This window comes from Mchenga conophoros, linkage group LG23 (genome assembly GCF_057382185.1).
Source record: "Mchenga conophoros isolate Kocher_MC1m ecotype Shallow Benthic linkage group LG23, M_conophoros_male_GT1.1, whole genome shotgun sequence".
Lineage (NCBI taxonomy): Eukaryota > Metazoa > Chordata > Actinopteri > Cichliformes > Cichlidae > Mchenga > Mchenga conophoros.
The window spans coordinates 42,120,475-42,139,217 of record NC_140547.1 but is presented as its reverse complement, the minus strand read 5'-3'; the positions used below and the strand labels follow the sequence as shown (position 1 = coordinate 42,139,217).

General features: G+C 43.0%; 1 protein-coding gene across 1 annotated transcript in view; it reads right to left on the bottom strand.

Annotated features, from left to right (window-relative positions):
- The window catches only part of ptgfrnb (prostaglandin F2 receptor inhibitor b), a 75,428-nt gene that overhangs the window by 44,239 nt on the left and 12,446 nt on the right, over positions 1-18,743 (bottom strand). Inside the window, exons 4-5 of the mRNA XM_085264453.1 lie at positions 14,689-15,096; positions 8,886-9,296 (exon numbers count right to left, since the gene is read on the bottom strand). Coding sequence (XP_085120579.1) covers positions 8,886-9,296; positions 14,689-15,096 — 819 coding nt within the window. The remainder of the gene's footprint in view (positions 1-8,885; positions 9,297-14,688; positions 15,097-18,743) is intronic.

Below are 18,743 nucleotides of genomic sequence, written 5' to 3'. Positions count from 1 at the left end.
CATCAACACGGTTTGAGGAAACACAACGTCCTCTTTATTTGCATTTCTTTTTTCCAAATGAATCACATACATGTTTTAATTCCTGCAATTTTACAATAAAGTTAAACGTTAAAGGAAAATTTGAAAAAGATTGGCAGAGGACAGCCTGCTTTAAAACATCCATGGAAATTGATAGAACATCGACCAAGAGCTAATTATTTAATCAGGTTTCTGGCGTGATGTCAGGTGTCCAGCGTGTTGAATGTCATGCAACCTCTGGTCACGATGAAAAAAAAAAAGTGTGTATTCCCTGACTGGCTGGTGAGTTCGTTCCTGGAATTTGTCGGCAGTCGCTAGGTGAAACTAATCGGAAAGAAGGCGGTGCACCAACAAAACTCATTGTGGTTTCTTTGGTTGCTAGGAAATTGCTGTAGTTTATGCAGACTTGTTTGAAAACACTATTTGCTATACTAGTAGTAGTAGTACAAGTTGGTCCAAGTGCTAACGCAAACACATCTGAAAATATTTCACTTTTTATCTTTAATCTGTTGCACTTTCAATAGCAACCAGTGTGTAACAAGTGAGAGTTTATAGACAAGTCCAGGCATGTAATTCCTTGCAAACTGTGGGCAGCTGTGGCAGACTGAAAGCAACAAAAGCAGTTGTAGGATTTCGGCCAGCTGATCGCAGATACACATAGGTGCCAGGGGTTCACTGACTAGTCTTGAGCCTTTTGTGACTGGGACACACCTAGTTGGGAGTGGCTGGAGCTTAAGTGGTATAAGGTTGGTGGTTCCTTTCATCGCCGCTCCAGTCCCCAGTTTAAATGCCTTGCATACCTAAATATCCGTGGGCAAGATACTGAACCGCAAGTATGAATGTGTGTGAATGTCAGATAGAAAGCAATGCCTGTGTGAGTGGGGCGTGTTATAAATGTTGTATAAGGCAAGGCAAGTTTATTTGTATAGCACAATTCAACAACAAGGTGATTCAAAGTGCTTTACAGAGACATTAGAAACAAGAACAAATAAAAAGCATGAAGTGCTTTTCATGCTCAAGTAGAGCACCAGTTCATCCATCAACTTCAGCAATCGACTATCCAGCAATTGCAATTAACCTGGCAAACACTCGCCAACCGGTCAGTGAATGCTCATTTTCCCCCTCACAACTGGTGGATGGCAGATGCTCCATGCACATGTGGTCTGGCCCTTTTTCACTTGACTCTGCCACCATGATTGTCACACAGCCAAGTGGCGGACAAGTTAACAGTCACGTGTCTGCAAAACCTCAAAATACACAACCTTGCAAATTAATGCACAGAATCAGTAGGTGAGGGAGATTTTAGAGCTTCTTTGAGAGCTAGTGAGGAGTCAGTTTGGTTGTTGTTGTTAGCAAAGGGTTAAACAACTCTTTCCAAATCTTACAAAAACGTTCATGACAACTATGGAAGGCAACTACTTTCAATAAAACTTGGTTATCAGATAGACAATTTATCATTGGCACATCTAAAGCACATCCATCTTTTATTGCAAGTAGATCCTATAGCACAGGCCTGATCTCTTGCAAATCTTATAAGAATGAAGCTGCCTTACACGGTAATTACAACAAATGAGGCTCCAGTATTTTACAAGCTAACAATGATGTATTAATGCAGCTTCACAGGAATCCTGTGTGCAAAGTATTGCCTGTTCCTACATTCAGCACACACAGAGAAAGATACTCGAATCCAGAATCCTCGTTTCCAGCAGTTTCTCTTTTAATCTGCGTTTTGTTGCTGGAAGAAGATCTGCCCCTTTAGCTGCTAAATGCTCCGGTATGTTTATCAGCTGGTTGATAACAGCTTGTTTGGTGCCAGTACAGTTGGATGATCAGAGCTTTTTCCATTGCAAATGACACCACCTGACATTCACATCTCAGCCGGAAGGCTGAGCCTCTCCATCCTGTCTGCAGAGAGGTCTCACTGTCTCCTCTCAGTCATACATCCAATTGAGTGGGTCTGTGACCTCCCCCAAGTGGTTCAACTACCTCCACTGACTCCTCTCAGTGTGGAGTGGCAGCTGAAACACACAGAGGTTCACACATAATACTGAATTCCTCATTGTGCCGTGGCACGAGGCCAGGCAGGCAGCAGAGAAATGAGATTTCAGCTGCTCATTTTCTGTCCTGTGCTCAGAGACTGACTGCAGAAGAAGAAAAAAAAAAGATCAAGTGGTTAACGAACAGCTCACATCTCTGTTCTCCAACACCAGAGATGTGTGAGTGCTAATCTTTATTTTGAGATCACAACCCAATAACGCCCGATCATCCCTCATTAAATCGCAATGAACAAAGCTTTTTTTTCATGATGCAAGTGCGTGCAGGAAAACCACAACAGCTCGACTGTTTGGCTTATTGCAATAAAATGCTGGGAAAAGCATAGACATCTTCCATTTACCCTCTATGTGAGAAATCCACTGGCTCAAGCTCAAGATGGAGATAAAAATCAAAACTAGTGACAAGAATCAAAGCTCTGAGCTGCTCCTTTAGTTCAGCTTGAGATCAGATGCCTTTGACTCATATGCATATACTGGATTTTCCATGTATGCATGCAGCCAGTACATGTTGCTCTACCGGATTTTTGCTACAAATTGACAGCAAACAGCCACACACGACTAGAGCCACCTGTCTTTGCTCCTCCCAACAGTGTCATATGACACTGTATAAAGGGTGAACATGTTCCTTTAGCTATAGGATCCGTGAGGCGCACTGTAAGGGTTACATGAAGACTACTAAAACCCTTTTTGTAGCAGAAATTTACTGATAATGTTTTTTAGTCTACTCTTTCATCTTTATATTGATTCTTCCACTAAAAGAGGTGATATGAAGCAAAGAGGTCAAGCAGACACGTTACTGCACAGGACTGACCAAACTGTCTCAGTTTCATGGTGTATACGTGCCACAGCTGTGTGCACAAACCCTTTGAGTTTACCTTCAAATGAAGTGGTTTAGATAATCTGGAAACAGCAGCTTAGAGACCAAAATGATTCACAGATTCAAAGCGAATGTGCACAGGTCCGTATCTGCGTGGTACGCAGACATGACTGCTGCGCATATTCATAAAATACACAAAATTGAATACTTTGCATGAACTACAAGATGTCTTTTTTCCAGTAAAGTGGCTCTACTGACAGTAACTCCAGCTGACACGACAACGCGCGCACACATAGGGGAAGTGTAGCCAAGGGTGAGACAAATTACACCCTCTTTAACTCCGTGTGTATCTGTGTGTGTGTGTCTGTGCGTGTTCCTGCCGTGGGGAAACTCCTAAACAAGTTCTCCAACTCTGTTTTTTTTTTTTTTTTGCACTTCGTGGTAGGGTGAGCCTGTAGCAAAGCATCGTGGGAAGAAGGGGCAATCCTCAAGGCCGCACATCAGTTGAATAGGAGCTGACTGGCTGACAACACACAGAGAGACACACCAACGTGCACGCACAAAAAAAAACTTGAGAGGAACGGGTTTGGAATATATGAGCTTCTGTATAGTCAATTAGAAATGTTAGTGTGTGTGTTTCAGCAGACGCAGTATGAAGGAATGTTTACCCCCAGGCCAGCATGTAAGAGTTCCACCAGTGAGAACCGCCTCATACCCTCAGTATGTGGGACACACAAACACACTGAAGACAGTGTTTGAAGCGTGCGTGTGCATGTGGCACTTACTTCTCCAGAGAGCGCCTTCAACAAACCTACTTTCATTCTCATACACTTGTAAACCACTCAGCAGACACACACATGCAGAGGAAGCATGCAGATAAATCTGAGTGCTATCACACACACGTAAACACAAACACATGCAAACGGTTAAGTTGGAAAGCGAGACGATGTCCTTGATGGTGCCGTTCGATACTGTGCCCTTATGCGGGCTGACTTTGATATGCGTGTGCCCGCAAAGCTTTGCTGATATTTGCAGATGTAACACGGATCCTCCGGGCTTGAGGAATCTTTTGAGTTTGGAAAAGAGATGGCTGTTGGTTTAACTAAAGGCTGCCTTTGACATACTTTACAGGATGTCCTGCAGCTAGCAGAGGCGCACTGTACCGTCCACTGAGACTGACCGGCTGTCGTTTAGATATATTGTAGTTTAATAGCTGGACCACACCATAAGACTGCTCACTATGTGTTTTACACTAAATACATATAAAGAAATCCTGCTAAACTGCTCCATGTGCATGTACATTAGACCTGCCTTCGTCTAAACAAAGCCATTAGCTGTTTTTTAACATGCTGGACGTCACCAGCTCTGATCACTTGCTCGCACCGTCGACTCAGGCCAACCTTTGACAATAACTTCTCTTTAAAACAAAGATGTGCCCGGTGCTGAACATGTGTAGCTGGAACAAATCTGCCTGTTTGCTTTTTGTTTTCGTAACAGTACAATTTGTCTAAAGATTTTGAAGGAGGGCACTGCAATCGGGAGGGGGGGGGTGCTCAGTGGTTCCAAAGCAAACAACAGGCACCCTGCGCCTTTATAATTCATGCGCGGCTAGAGTAAACAGGAACAACACACATTCAAAGTCACATTCTGAAGCCGGGCTGGTTGATATACTGTTAGATTTTACGCTAACAGTAATGACACCCTGTAGCTTTTATTATCCAGCTTCTGCACATTGTTAGCAAAGCTAAATGAACCTGCTTCTCCAGTTGTTTAAAGCACACCAGGATATGGATTCCACATTCTCTCTCTGATCCACACGCTGGATACGGGAAAGGAAAGCCCAGCTAAATTCTCCAAAGGCCGGCTATAAAACTGGGTGCAAACCAAGAAGTGATAAAGCAAAGGTGGCTGTTAACGCTGAGTCACCCATGGAGCACTAGCTGACTACTTCTTTTCACTCTCTTTGCATTCATTAGTAATTATTAATCTCTGGCTCTCTTTCACAGTGTGTCTTTTGTCACGTCTCCCTCCCGTCATCTCCAACCAGTCGCAGCAGATGGCCCCGCCCCTCCCTGAGCCTGGTTCTGCTGGACGTTTCTTCCTGTTAAAAGGGAGTTTTCCCTTCCCACTGTCACCAAGTGCTTGCTCATAGGGGGTCGTCTGATTGTTGGGGGTTTTCCCTCCATTATTGTAGGGCCTTTTCCTTACAGTATAAAGCACCTTGAGGGGACCGTTGTTCTGATTTGGAGCTGTGTCTACAAATCGGGCAAGTAGACTGAAGAATCCAGCAACAGCATGAACCTCTTGTGGCAAATCCATCGCAATGTTCAGGGATTTATGGGTTATTAACTTGTTAGTTGAACGTCCAGTAAATGCTGAAATGTTTCCGATTTCCTTTTGATGTAAGTATTTTCTGGCAACCACGTCCCCCAAACTCCGTAGAGGGATTATGGGACTACGAGGTGCTTTTGATCCTTGCTGACAATATTACAGCCAAGAAGCACCAAAGCAAACTGGACTCCATGAATATCATTAAGGGTTTTATGCTTTTATGCTCTCCGAAAACGAAATGGGGACAAAAAGACTAATTGCCTTATTCCTGAAATAAACCAACACTTGGGCTTTTCAAACTTTTAGCCAGTCGATCTGCCAAAGCACTTCCTGGGAATTCCCCAAACCATTAAATATAGTACAGTAGATGAAATAAGAGCGCTTATGTAACAAATTTTTATTTATTCATTATAGTCTGTTTCTTTCATTGAGATCTGGGATTTGGGGAATTTGTGAGAAATTCAGCTGTTCTTATGATCAGTTATAACAGGACTTTTACATCAGTATTGAATACCGGAGACGCCACAATAGAGCAGGATGGCTTGGTTAACAAACCAAAGATTTAGCCATTGGTGTAGATGTTAATACACTAAACTTTCTTTTGGCTGATCCCTCAGTTCCCAAGAGGCAAAGATTTTACATCTTCCTGACGCGCCCATTGCTTCTTACCCCCAAACCTTGAACCCTACTTGAGGTTGGTTGGTGTCTCCTACTGGAGTCAAACTGCGGATTTCTTAAACGCAAATGTTAACCACTACACAACAAAGCCCCTATTAGACAGTATTTAGAAAAAAAAAGTCAGCACCAAATATTATGGCTGGGAAGTTAATTTTATTTAATTTTATTCTAAATTCTGTTGTTGGCTTTGATCCATTATCAAAACAGTAATTCTGTTTCCTGCATGACACTGTTGTTGTGTCTTGCTTTTATAAAATTCTGAGTGGTTGACCTTGCAGGAAAGACTATTTGGGTCAACAAGATCAATTTAGAAGAAGTACAACATGCATAAACCCTCATTCGCTTTTCCCATTGATTATGTAAAATTTTCCAGGTTGGTTCTGCCTGGACCACCCAAGTCTGCACCAAACAGACTTTTAGTGGTAAAACCTGCATCTGCCCTTGAAAGACGGCCTTTGCGGCTTTTAATTAAAAAAAAGAAAAAAAGAAAAAAGTCAAAAGTCAAAAGTCACCTTCAATCCCTAGTTGATAAAGTCAAAAAAAGAAAAAACAATCTCAAACATGGTGTAGAATGTGCAGGCCCCCTGCTGTTTCAGTTCTGACTGACGATGTTCTGCTCTCAAGGTCCCTCCACCTTGAGAGCAGAACATCAGTGTCAGCGACCTATCAGTCTGGACATTGACTGGACCATTACAACACCTTCATTCTTTTGATTTTAAGCCATTCTGTTACAGGTTTTCTGCTGTGCTTTAGCTGTCAGACAGATGGCCTCACATTTGAACCTAGAATATTTTGGTATTCTAGCAGTTCATGGTCAAGTCGATGACTTCGAGGTGCACGGGTCCAGTGTGGACCTGTGTGCACCAAATGTGGTGCTGTGCATCATGGCCAAACACCTACACTTTGGTCTCGTCCATCCAAAGAACATTATTCCAAAATTCTTGTGGTTTGTTCAGATGCAGCTTTATAAACTGGTAGTAATGCTGTCATGTTCTTTTGAGAGAGAAGAAGCTGTGGAACTGTTTCCGTGAGTATTGCACGATCTTTGGGGCGAATTTGATGGGACGTCCACTCCCGGAAGCATCGACCAGTAGAAGGATGAACTTTGGATTGTTTGGAAATTTCCTTATAACCTTTTATTATGATGCTTCTCTAAGATCACTGATGACTTCTTTCCTTCTTGGCACTTTGTTAAAACAAACCTGAATTCTCCAGAGCTGCAAACTGTAGTAATGGTGTGCGTACTACAGTACATCCTTCTGCACTTTGGCTTCTGCATTTTGCTTCTGCATTTTGATTTGCTTCTACATTTTGATTTGCTTCTGCATTTTGGCTTAATTTTTGTTAAATAAATAAATAAAAGTGTCATATGTCATGTTTGTAGTTCCACTGAAGATTTATTCACCTCATTTTAAGAGCTTCTGAGCGTAAGATGAGTTTTTATTATTATTTACTGATATGTATATATACACTTACCATGACTTCAGCTATGTATATTAAGGATGAAACAAAGAAACCAATTCCATGACTAACTGCATGACACAGATAACCTTCCCAGCATGCCAGCTATATCTAAATACAACATGAAGTGAAATTCAAACACAGCGAGAGCAGGATGGAAATAGAGAAGGGAAAGACGGATAGACAGAGAGACCACCCACCACGCCAGTAATTGATTGCTGTGTCAACTGTGTTTGACATCACTGCTCTTTAGAAGCAGGATCAGAGCATCGTGCACATGTACCCAGGCACACTAACAGAATACCCAGGGGTACACGGAGCAGGACAGGCATGACTAATCAATCCTCTTCGCAGCAGGAGTCGACAGGCTGATGAGGGGATTAAAGAGCTACCCCCCTTAAGACTCAAGATTCATCTCTAGCAGCACTGTTACACATCCACACCTCATGAAATCATACATGAGAAACGTGCACATGGCTTCTTACTGTTACTTCCCCCAACTACTCCTTTAAGAAAAATTAGCCAACCACAGCCAAGGAGATGCACACACACCTTCCTGAGAGTGCGTTTGTCGAGAGTAGGAACATTTAAAGTTTGCTGATAAGGTGAAAATTGAGAAAGAGACAGTCATTATTGGTTTTATGCAAAAATCAATAAGCCAACAGACAGAGCCCCACATCTGCTGTGTCACAATTTAAACTGTTTACTAAAAAAAACAAAGCATCATAGCTCAGAACACGTCCAAAAGCAATTCAAATCCATCATAGGAACTGAAGCTGTAATTAAAAAAACAGCCAACAAGATCACTCAACGAGAAGAGGATTTAGACAGTGAAACGTTTAAAATAACTAATAAATTGCTGATTGTTTTAGCAGCACATCAGGGTGGCATTTCCCAGCTTTACTCACAGCAGAGCAGAACGGGGCGTTTCACCTTTTTCTTCTCTTAACCAATGTGCTGGAAAGAAATCCTGATCCCAGGCGCACACAATGCTACAAGCAGAAAGAAGTCCCAGTCTTCCCAGTAAAGAGGCTGTTATTACAAATAAATTAAATTACTTGAGGAACTTAAATAAGACCTATGTTCATTTCAATATTTTTACCTTTCATCTCTAACAGTGTTTGCATGAGTTACACTAAAAAAATGATTTGTCTTTATTCGTCCCTCGCTCTCCTGCTTTTTGCAAACATTCTTCTGATTGGCTGACCTTGGCAAACAGAAGGTAGGTGGGGCTTCTCCACTCAAGGACAGACCCATGTGCTGGAGATGATACACACTCTCTGACATCACACAGAGCCGAGAATAGAAAAGCACTTGGTACCCGAGAGCTTTTTATGGACAAGCACAAACATTTCTGCAGTGTAACAATAATGGAAACCACAATAGGACCACTCTAAAAAGATTATTTAATGTTTTCTTCTCATTACTGATTTGGTCCTTTAAGCTCAACTCATTCATTTGAAACATTATACGAGATGAGACATAGTGTGGCAACAAAGAAGAAGAACACTGTGGAAAACACTCACGGATCTCAGAGACCTTCACAGTCACAGGGTTGGATGTCTTCTCCGCTGTCATGTACCACCTCCGTCCTTCTATATTGATGAACGCTCTGATGCGGCAGGTGTAGTTCCCTCCATTTTCAATGGTCACCCCCCTCACCCCCAACCTGTAGTCGCCGGTTTCTGTTCGCTCCAGGCTCGCCTCCCCCTTTTTTCCTTGCGCTCCGCTGGAGGATGTGTTTGAGATCACCACCCCGCTGCGATCCATGGTGATGATTTCACGGCCGTCGGCCAGCCAGGACACTTCCAGGGAGAGGGCGGGCAGGTTGTCGGCGGTGACGCCGCACATCAGGGTCAGCGAGTTGCCAGGAGAGAGGACGAGAGAGGTGGAGGAGGGAGAGGAGGAGGGTGAGGCCTTCACGTTGAGGGAACGACCTTGAGAGGACAGACATGGCATCAGTCAATGAATCCTAAGAAAACACTGCATGAAGACAATAAAATGCTTCAAGTCTCTGTCCTCGCACTGACCCAACCCACCAAAAAACACATCTCATGACTCTTTTTATGAATTGAGACTTCATGTACTGAAGCACAATGAACATTTTCATGTTAACAATTAGTCAGAGAAAACAGGAAAAGGCACAGATTCTGTCAAATGAGGTGTTTCCTACATCCACACATCTACTCAGGTAGCCTTGTTTTTTCATAGATCAACGATGCGATTGATCGACTAGTTTTCCTCCAACAGCTGGATGACTAATTTGTGAAGATCGGCTTTCATGTGTCACTACACTGAGCTCGCCGATGCTGCAGGGCAGAACAACCGTCTGCAACTAGGGCTGAACGATATATCGCATTTGTGATAATATCGCGACATGATCAAGTGCAATTTTCTAACCGCAAAGGCTGCGATTATACTCTGGACATGTCCAAATTCATGGGCTGCATCCTCCTGAGGCCGCATTTGTAGACCGATTACGTCACAGCGACGCGCCGAAGGCTGTCCAAATTACTACCATATCCCAGAATTCATAGCGCGGCCCAGCCAAACTCCAGTTTCCAGCAATGGCGGCCGCTACTAAGTTTTAAAATTACTCATACTAATCTTTCTGGGTCACAAAATAAACTTTTAACATATTTTCAGGCGAGAAAGTAGTTGTGTAAACATCAAATATCTGCTCGGTTTATCAAGATATCCCATATTTGCAAAAGTGCTTCGACGTTTTCAGAGGCGTCTGCTACCCACCAGCTCGACAGCTAGCCGGGAGCTCGAGGGTTACTGATGCGGCCGAGAACGGCACAACTCCCGGCACATCATTTTCAGATCACCGCGGAGCAGAGGCAGCTAATTAATGCGCAGTTATTTCTTTAAAGAGTACGCATAGTATTATTCCTTTAAGTAAACAAGGTGCCCATGCCTGCATGCCCACCAATCAAACTGTGGGAAACACTTCCTTTATGTACACAAACCAGCTGGGCGGTGACAGCACACGTAAGCACAAAGTCCCATTCAAAGCCAAAAACACTACACCTGTGACTCATTTAGCACGACAGATATATGAATAAGCAAATTGGCCAACTGGCTGATTCGAATCTTACCGAAAGCGGGAAGTGCTATTATAGTTCGGGATAAAACGGGATGTAACAGCACAGTCTGTACATCCTCGTCATATCAGTCATGAGATAACAAAAAAACATTTAGAGCAGTGCATGGGTGTATGCGATTGCTCCTACAGCATTGTTACGCAGAGGTGCTCAAGAAACCTTCCTGCAGGTCTCTTTACTAATTTAAAAAAAAAAAAAAAAAAAAAAAAAAAAAGGGGGGGGGGGGGTTTAGCCAATTACAAATGGCTGTCAGCCTACTTCTCCTTTTTCTAAAAAAAAATGTATCTTTAAACCCAAAGATTGGATCGGGCTTGTAAATATCATCTCCAGTGACAACATAAACAGCAGTATGGGGGAGAGAAAAAAGTCTGTATGGTGTCTGGAAACGGACAAAAGAGACAAAGCTCACTCTGTTTGACTTTTCTCATCCTCTTTACTCAAGTCAGTAAGTCAATATAAAGAGACTGGGACACAATGGACCTGAGACCGAGACCTGTTTGTGTGTCTGTGTGCGTGTGTGTGCACTGCTCATCACTGGTTTCATTACAAACCCCTTAAGAGGATATGGTAACCTGGAAAGATATAAGATATGGTGACCAGAGCAACCACACCGATGAGCGTGAGAGACAGACAGAGAAAGTGTGTGTGTCTGAGTGTGTGTCTGTGCACATAGGGGCCTCTATGGTCAGCCAATGAGGGTCGTGAACCTCCTGGGAGAGAGCGAGGCAGGCAGAGAGAATGAAAAGACGAGCGGTTCACAGAGGAGGAGATTCCTTTAAAATGAAGACAGCCACACAACAGAGGGAGAACTCTCCCATGTCCCCTCCCTCCCCGCCCCTCTCATCCTTGACTTTCTTCCAATTTCACTCCGGGCACTGTCGCAAGCTGCTTGCACACAGGGAATCGTGGGGATCCTCTCTACACTTTGCTGAGCATTGTGTCCCAAGACGACCGCTGCTGCGAACTGCCGTTAAACATCCAACAGCAGCTCACAGATCTGCACATTAAGTATGCATATACTAAATATCTTTTATCCCAAATCAGGAAGCAGATTTGAGGATTATGTACTGATCCCTCCCCTGCTGGGGATGTGCAGAGAACCTGTGCGCGCAGACTCACGTGGGAGCGGCGCACTGCACTGCTACTGATGACCCTCGGCTTTTTTTCAAAGGATCTTTTGAAGCCTGAATAACCACCGGCCAGCTTCCTTTTCAATTATCCCAGAAAAGATATTTAAATTTTGTCCAAGGGAAGGACAAGCGCACGAAGCTGAGGCCGGGCAGCAAATCACTAACCGCTGTGGCTGAAAAAAGGAGACCAAAAAAAAAAAAAAAAAAAAAGAAAGAAAGAGTTGAGTAAGTAATAAGTAAGCAGATTTAGTGTTAAGAATCATTCACTTCAATCATTTCACCTCAGAAACACCTCACAGGTGTGAGGACTGTTAAAAAAATTAGTTGCCCATAATTAGTTGATAAACCTGATCAGACTTCACACAGCTCAGTGTATAAAGCCCCATAATGCGTTTATATCACAGGCGTCAAACATAAGGCCCGGGGGCCAAAATTGGTCCCCGGAGCAAAGACTTCAATCCGGCCACTGGAGCACTTTGGATAAATTTCAGACTTTATCAACGGGAAAAGCAAGTTCCCATTTAAAGGTGTTCAGAGTTTAATGTTCGGTTCTTTAAAGACTGCATGAAGAAATCTGATAAACTGTTCACTTGTGTGGCCCTCTTTTAATTAACTGCTACTCTCCGACAGCTGTTCGATATAAGGATATATATCGGATAACGATATAAAAACATCTATCGTTTCATTTTACGCTATCGCTTGTTTCGTGGTGTCGCAAAAATAAACTGTTTATAGCAACATTTTTTCATCGTTTTGATGGTCACTGTAGTGGCTATATTCATTCCTTAAAGTTCTCTTTCTCTTATATTTAATATAACCACACTACAGACGGACAAGCGCCTGTTTTTATGTGTTGTCGTTAGCAACAAGGACGGTAAAACCATTGCGTGTCCGCTTGTTTATTTCCCACATAAACCTTTCACAATAAAGCTCAAGATCCTGTTGAGACTTTTCAAAATAAACTGAATCACATGAAAGAGTATGCAGAGTATTTACGGATAAGAATTAAAAAAGAGCCGTCAGGTGCTAAAAAAAATAAACCTTAGACTCAAACGTTAGAACGGGCTTTTCCCCGCAGCACGCCGTGTAATAAATACTCAAAGAAAACGGCGGCTGTTACAACTTATGTCTAAAAATGTATCGTTTCATGCATCGGTTAAAACACTCGACTCCAGCTACATGACAAACACTTCACGCAAGACGAGCTGCCCGAGATTCACAGAACTTACAGAAAATGTTACATTTTTGTGATTTATATCGTTATTGGACGATAGAATTCTTATATCGGGATATGAGATTTTGGTCATATCGCACAGCCCTAGGCATGATTCTATAGTTTTTCGGTAATGTGAATTAAAGCAGACCACGCAGGTCAGAGTCACAAGTCTGTGTCAACAGCAATAAGCTCGAGCATTAGTGCGGTATGCCTGGGTCGCATACAAGCTGCCTGTGTGTGTGGACTGCTGGAGACAAAGAAATGCATGTTGTCCAGAAACATCTTATTTTGAAGTCTTTAAACATGTAGAAATATATGTTACTGTATCTCATTAGTTAATCCTCTTCTTGTTTTCACTGCTGCCACAGAAGATCATCTGCCTCCATCTCCAACTATCCCTGTGGTCCCATCCAAACTATTCAACCTGCCTCCTCCAGCTTCACCACCTGTCCTTTATTTCAGTTGCACCATCTCACCTGCATCTTTTAAACCTTCGCTCTTGCATCTGATATTGATAAGCATCATATCTGTATGAATAAACCTCTCTGTTAAAATTAGCGTCCACTTGATCTATCACTCCTCAACATTATGCAATCCCAGTCGAGCCAACATTGTCACAGCCTGGCTCCAAAGTCAGAGAGATGCAGACTGAAGCCAGGAATGATTAAATGTGACAAAATTATGAAAGTAAGAAAAACAAAAAAGAGAAAACCACGAAGTGTGAACGTCGGTATTATTAGCAGTGAGGGTGTATGGATGGATGGATGCGTGAACAGTGTAGTGGGAAATACTGAGAGGCACACAGCAATGACGAAGCTGAAGACACGCTCTCAAAGGTCTGAGGAAGGGTGTGGTTTATATCTTAGAAGCACAGCCTGGCTTTTCTGTGACTTTTGGCCGGGTTAGGAGACAATCCACCAGAGCGAGGCTGCAGGCCCCGAGGTTCAGCTGTTAGCGATCCTGAGTCACATTTACAACCTCAGCCTGAAACAGGGGAACACATCGGTTTTATGGAAACCGTCCCATCTGGTTCCTGTACCATCACAGCTTAACGGTTATTAACTAATTGCCTTCACATCACATGTGACGGAGGTGACGCAGAGACCAGTCTTGACCTGCTGCAGTTTGCATACAGACTGAATGTGAGACACTACATGCTGCAGACAGCTGCACGGTGAGGATCGCCTCCTTTGATTCCTCGAGAGCGTTTAGAGAGAGAAGCTACAGGAAATGTCAGTAAACACACATCCACCATCTCCACAGTCCCGTGCATTACTCTGTGCAGCACTGGAGCTCCACAGGGAACTGTGCTGTCTCCCTTTGTGCCCACCTCACATGAGCCACCCACAAACACAATGCCGCGCACCATCTGATCAGCCAATCAGACTAAATGAAGTAATAAGGAAGGCCATCTCTGTCTGTGAGAGGAGGTCAGCGAACAATCGTGTAAAATCCTGACCGCCCTCTTCACCACTTACTGCACAGGCAGCAGAGCATCTTCTCTAACAGAGTGATTCAGCTCCACTGGCAGAAGGACAGATACAGGACATCTTTCATAACACATTTCAAAGTCTGTTTATTTATACAGCACCAAAGCACAACAACAGTCGCCTCAAGGCAGTTTATAATGTAAGAAAAAGACCAATAAGACAGAAAACACCAACTGTGAGCAAGCACTTGACAACAGTGGGAAGGAAAAACTCCCTTTTAACAGGAAGTGACCTCCTTCAGAACCAGGCTCAGCTAGGGGCAGCATGCATCCACTACAGTGAAATGCAATGCATCTGTCTGGCAAAAGCATGTTTTAGGGTTTTTTTCTATAGTTAGTTTAACCAAAACAAAGCATCAGCTGTGCAAGTAACAGTGAAACTCTTACCTGTAGGAGTAACTGCAACAGTTCCCATCTCTTTGGTACTCTCCACGATTTTTATCCAATTTCCTCCACTTTCGTGCGTCCACTCCGTCCCGTTGCATTCATAATTCCCTTCATCGGACGTCGTCATTCTGGAAATCACCAGTTCAAACACTCCGTTCCTGCCAGGGACCAATCGGATGCCTCCTTCTGCATAACGCCGGGCAAACCTGGACCCCGTGACCACATCCCCCTGAGGACCATACGTCAAAATCTCCTCTGACGTCGTCCCCTTCTTCACCGACCAGGTGACAGACAGGTAGGTGGGGTGGATGAGCTCCCGAGTGACGTTGCAGGAGAGAGTTAGGTCACTTCCCTCTGAGATGACTGGGGGTGGGGTCTTGGGGGAGACCTTGAGGGTGTTGGGAATGACTGACGGGAAAACAAACCAAAAGAAAATGTTTTGAGTGAATTAATCACACAGCCCAATAAAACTTGGACTACAACCAGACAGAACAAACAGAAACCAGAAAGCTTTGTGCACCAATCATCTTTCCCTTTGCCTACAGATTCATAAGCAGATACGATTCCTCATACGGCAGCTAATCGGCAGCATATCTGCATTTTCCTTCACTTGTCTTCGTCGTCTATCACTTGAGGCCTATTTGTGCGTCGCTGTGAGCGAAAAGGTCTTGTTTACTTCGAGGATCTGTTTAAACTAATTCCCAGGTTTAAAAAGCAGTGTATTTGAGCTGGAAATTGTAGGTAAAACGATGACATAATAGCTCAAGGCAAGCAAAGGCTTTTCCCTGTTGTCTGATATTAGACGGTTTGCAGGTGCATATGATAAAAAATGAACAATTCGACATTTAGCATCTATTTATTGGGTGGAGTGACAGAATCTTAATCTTACTTCAGTGTCACACCTTTGTTTACCACACCTCAAAGCTGTCTGTCAGGTCATCCGGCTTAAACTAAAAGGCAAAAATCAGGGCTAGTGTAAACTCCTAGTGATTCATGTAATCCAACATAATATTTCGCATACACTCGTGCCAAGGTCATTGGTTGAAGGACAAACAAACAGACGCAGATAAAGCTGCAAAAAAAACCTCAACACGCCCAGAGGAGTGCTTCTGAAGGTCACCGTCTTAACCAAGTAAACTCTCAACACTCTCACGCAACCACTTTCACCTCCACTCTTTCATCTCAGGCTCGTTTACGTATTAAAAATGAAACTAAACGTATCATCCAGAAGGTCTTTACAGAGCAGATTTCACCGTTCATTCCTTTCTTGTTATGACACACGAAGGAGGATGATGAGTCACTGCTGGAGAGAAAAAAATAAAATAAAGTGAAAGGCCTATAACTCCTGGGTTTCCTGATGGGAGCATGGCTTTGCTTTTAAATGCATGCACGGCGAGAGCTATGAAAATAAGTTTTTACCTCTGCTCCTCGCAACGGGAAGAGTGCGGGGAAAAGACAGATGCTGAGATGCAGTGAAGACACGGGGGGTTAATAACAAAGCTGAGAGGCAATATCAGGGTGGGGTTGGCGTGTCTGCTAAGCAAAAATTACAGGCTCTGTTTTATCATCGCAATCAAGTCATTTGAACTTTGTATATTAAAAAAAAGAAGGAAATCTGTGCTCTGTGTATCTTTGTGTGCACACATTACCATTTCTCACACTTTAAAGCAACAGTAGCTCCAAACTCTGAGATTTATCACTGAAATGCTTTAGATAAATGATGAACTGTGTATTTTGGAAGGCAGCTCTAGTCACGTTACAAATGAATCCAAGAAGCGGCAGATGGCCGGGAATGAGAAGTACGTGGCTATGCATTATGGGAATTAGAGAAATGCCACGTTTACATCCTGTGGGAAAGACTGCTTTGTAAGCAGTTAGGAATAAAAAGTTCGCCCCAACTTCAGACGCAAACTTAAAAACAATGGATCAACACGTCCGGGTGTAGACAACGATGCACAGCGCTGCTTCAACCGTCTATTGTCCTGCGAGTGAAAATGTCCCGGCTCTTTATTAAAATTCGATCGCTTTCCAATGAATAAATCATTAACATTAATTACTACTGTGCACTTACAAGTGTTGTAGCAGGTTTGACTGTCTTCGTGAATACTGTTCTGTGCGATTAACGCTGGCGTTGATATAAATTGACATGGCATTGCAATATTTTGCGTCGTGATATTGTTATCATCTATGTAAATTAAAATATTCTGGGAATACCGTGAAGAAGAGGGCTCCTCTCATGCACCAACATCCTGAGGTAACGTTAGCCGAGCAAACTTACATTAATGAAACCAAACTGACAGACCATCCAAGGCTGGAGGCTAATGGCTCAGTCACACGAGTAGAAATATGACAGCCAACTCCTTACAGCTACCAACAACTACAAAATAAATACTAGTCTGCCTGGTTATTTGATTTTTGTTCATCATTCTTGCAACTTGTGCTGACTAAATGGTTGTCCAAAGCTGGAGGTAAAAGGCAACCTTTCTGCAAACAGTTGCAGTCTGACTTGGACTGACTCCAATCAGTCTCAGAGAGATTGTTGAAGGTTTGTTTAAAAACAAAAAGTTGCCATCAGTGTTAATGGGGATTTCTGAATGAGCGCAACTCAAGGGGATTCAACTCAGCTGCCTGTATTCTGATTATATTCCTATAGAAGACCAGAAGGATGCGGAGCACAACTGTAATAGTCCAATGTGAATTTCTTTCTATCACATAGCTGTTGCTGTCTACAGCAACAGCTATGTGATTTTTTACAGTTAATTTCTGCATTATCAGAAGCAGAGTGCTTTTAACTGCCAACTTGACTCCATTCAATCACAGACTGATATCAGACTGACTGTTTTATAGTAACATTTATAGCAGGTTTTAGTGACAGTGATCGTATGCTCAAAATTTCATTTTGCATCAAAAAGATAACTGATGTATCTGTTTTATCCAATAAAATTAAGTTATTGACTAAGTGTGAGGACTTAATCTGCAGTTGGAAAAAGGCAATTTTAGTCACAATATGTTACTGCAATACTGCAATATTGGGTCAGCCACTAATCAGAAGGTCGGTGGTTCGATCCCAGGCTGCAGGCCAAATATCCTTGGGCAAGATACTAACCCCGTGTTTACCTACTGGTGGTGGTCAGAGGGCCCGGTGGCGCCAGTGTCCGGCAGCCTCGCCTCTGTCAGCGCGCCCCAGGGCAGCTGTGGCTACAATGTAGCTTGCTATCGCCAGTGTGTGAATGTGTGTGTGAATGGGTGAATGACTGAATGTAGTGTAAAGCGCTTTGGGGTCCTATGGACTAGAAAAGCGCTATACAAATGCAGGCCATTTACCATTTACTCAAAGTATCACAAAATTTAAGAAAACCAATAAATTTATATTGTGATAATGTCGTATCACGAGGTTTCCCATCTCTAATAAACATGTTCACTGGAAAGTGTGAGCAAACACATGAAAATGGACAGAATCTGTTGAGAGGTAACAATATGATGTTATCCATGTTCAGAAGAATTTTTGTACCTTTTTTGTCTGATTTCAATTCCTGTCATGTATGAGTCTGTACACATTTTAAACTCAGGGCATACGTCCGCACAAGTATTGATGGAAGAGAGCAGGATATGAAGTGAATATTTAAGTGAAGGACATACCAACACCTGCATGTATAACATAAGTAAATCAAAATAGATCTATAGCAGAGGTTTGGGATTCTAGTCTCAATCATAATTATCACATTTCAGCTTGTATGTGCATGAAATACACTCAGATGATTGTTTCTAAAGGTTCATTCATTACATATTTCTTGACAGTGTCTAGAAAAGGTGTCCTGTAAGTTGTCCTCTCTCACAGTTGCACACAACGGGAGATTTTCTTGAGCAGCCATGCAGGAGACGGGACATAACTTCCACTCGTTCGGTGTGAATCCTTTGGACAGCTACCTGGTGTATATCCTCACACGGGCACGCTCGAACATCGCAGGACCCATTCCAGACGAGCTGGATAAAAGACTCAAAGTCTTTTCTGTGAACTGCTACATAGACATACGACCCCTGTAGTCTAAATGTCA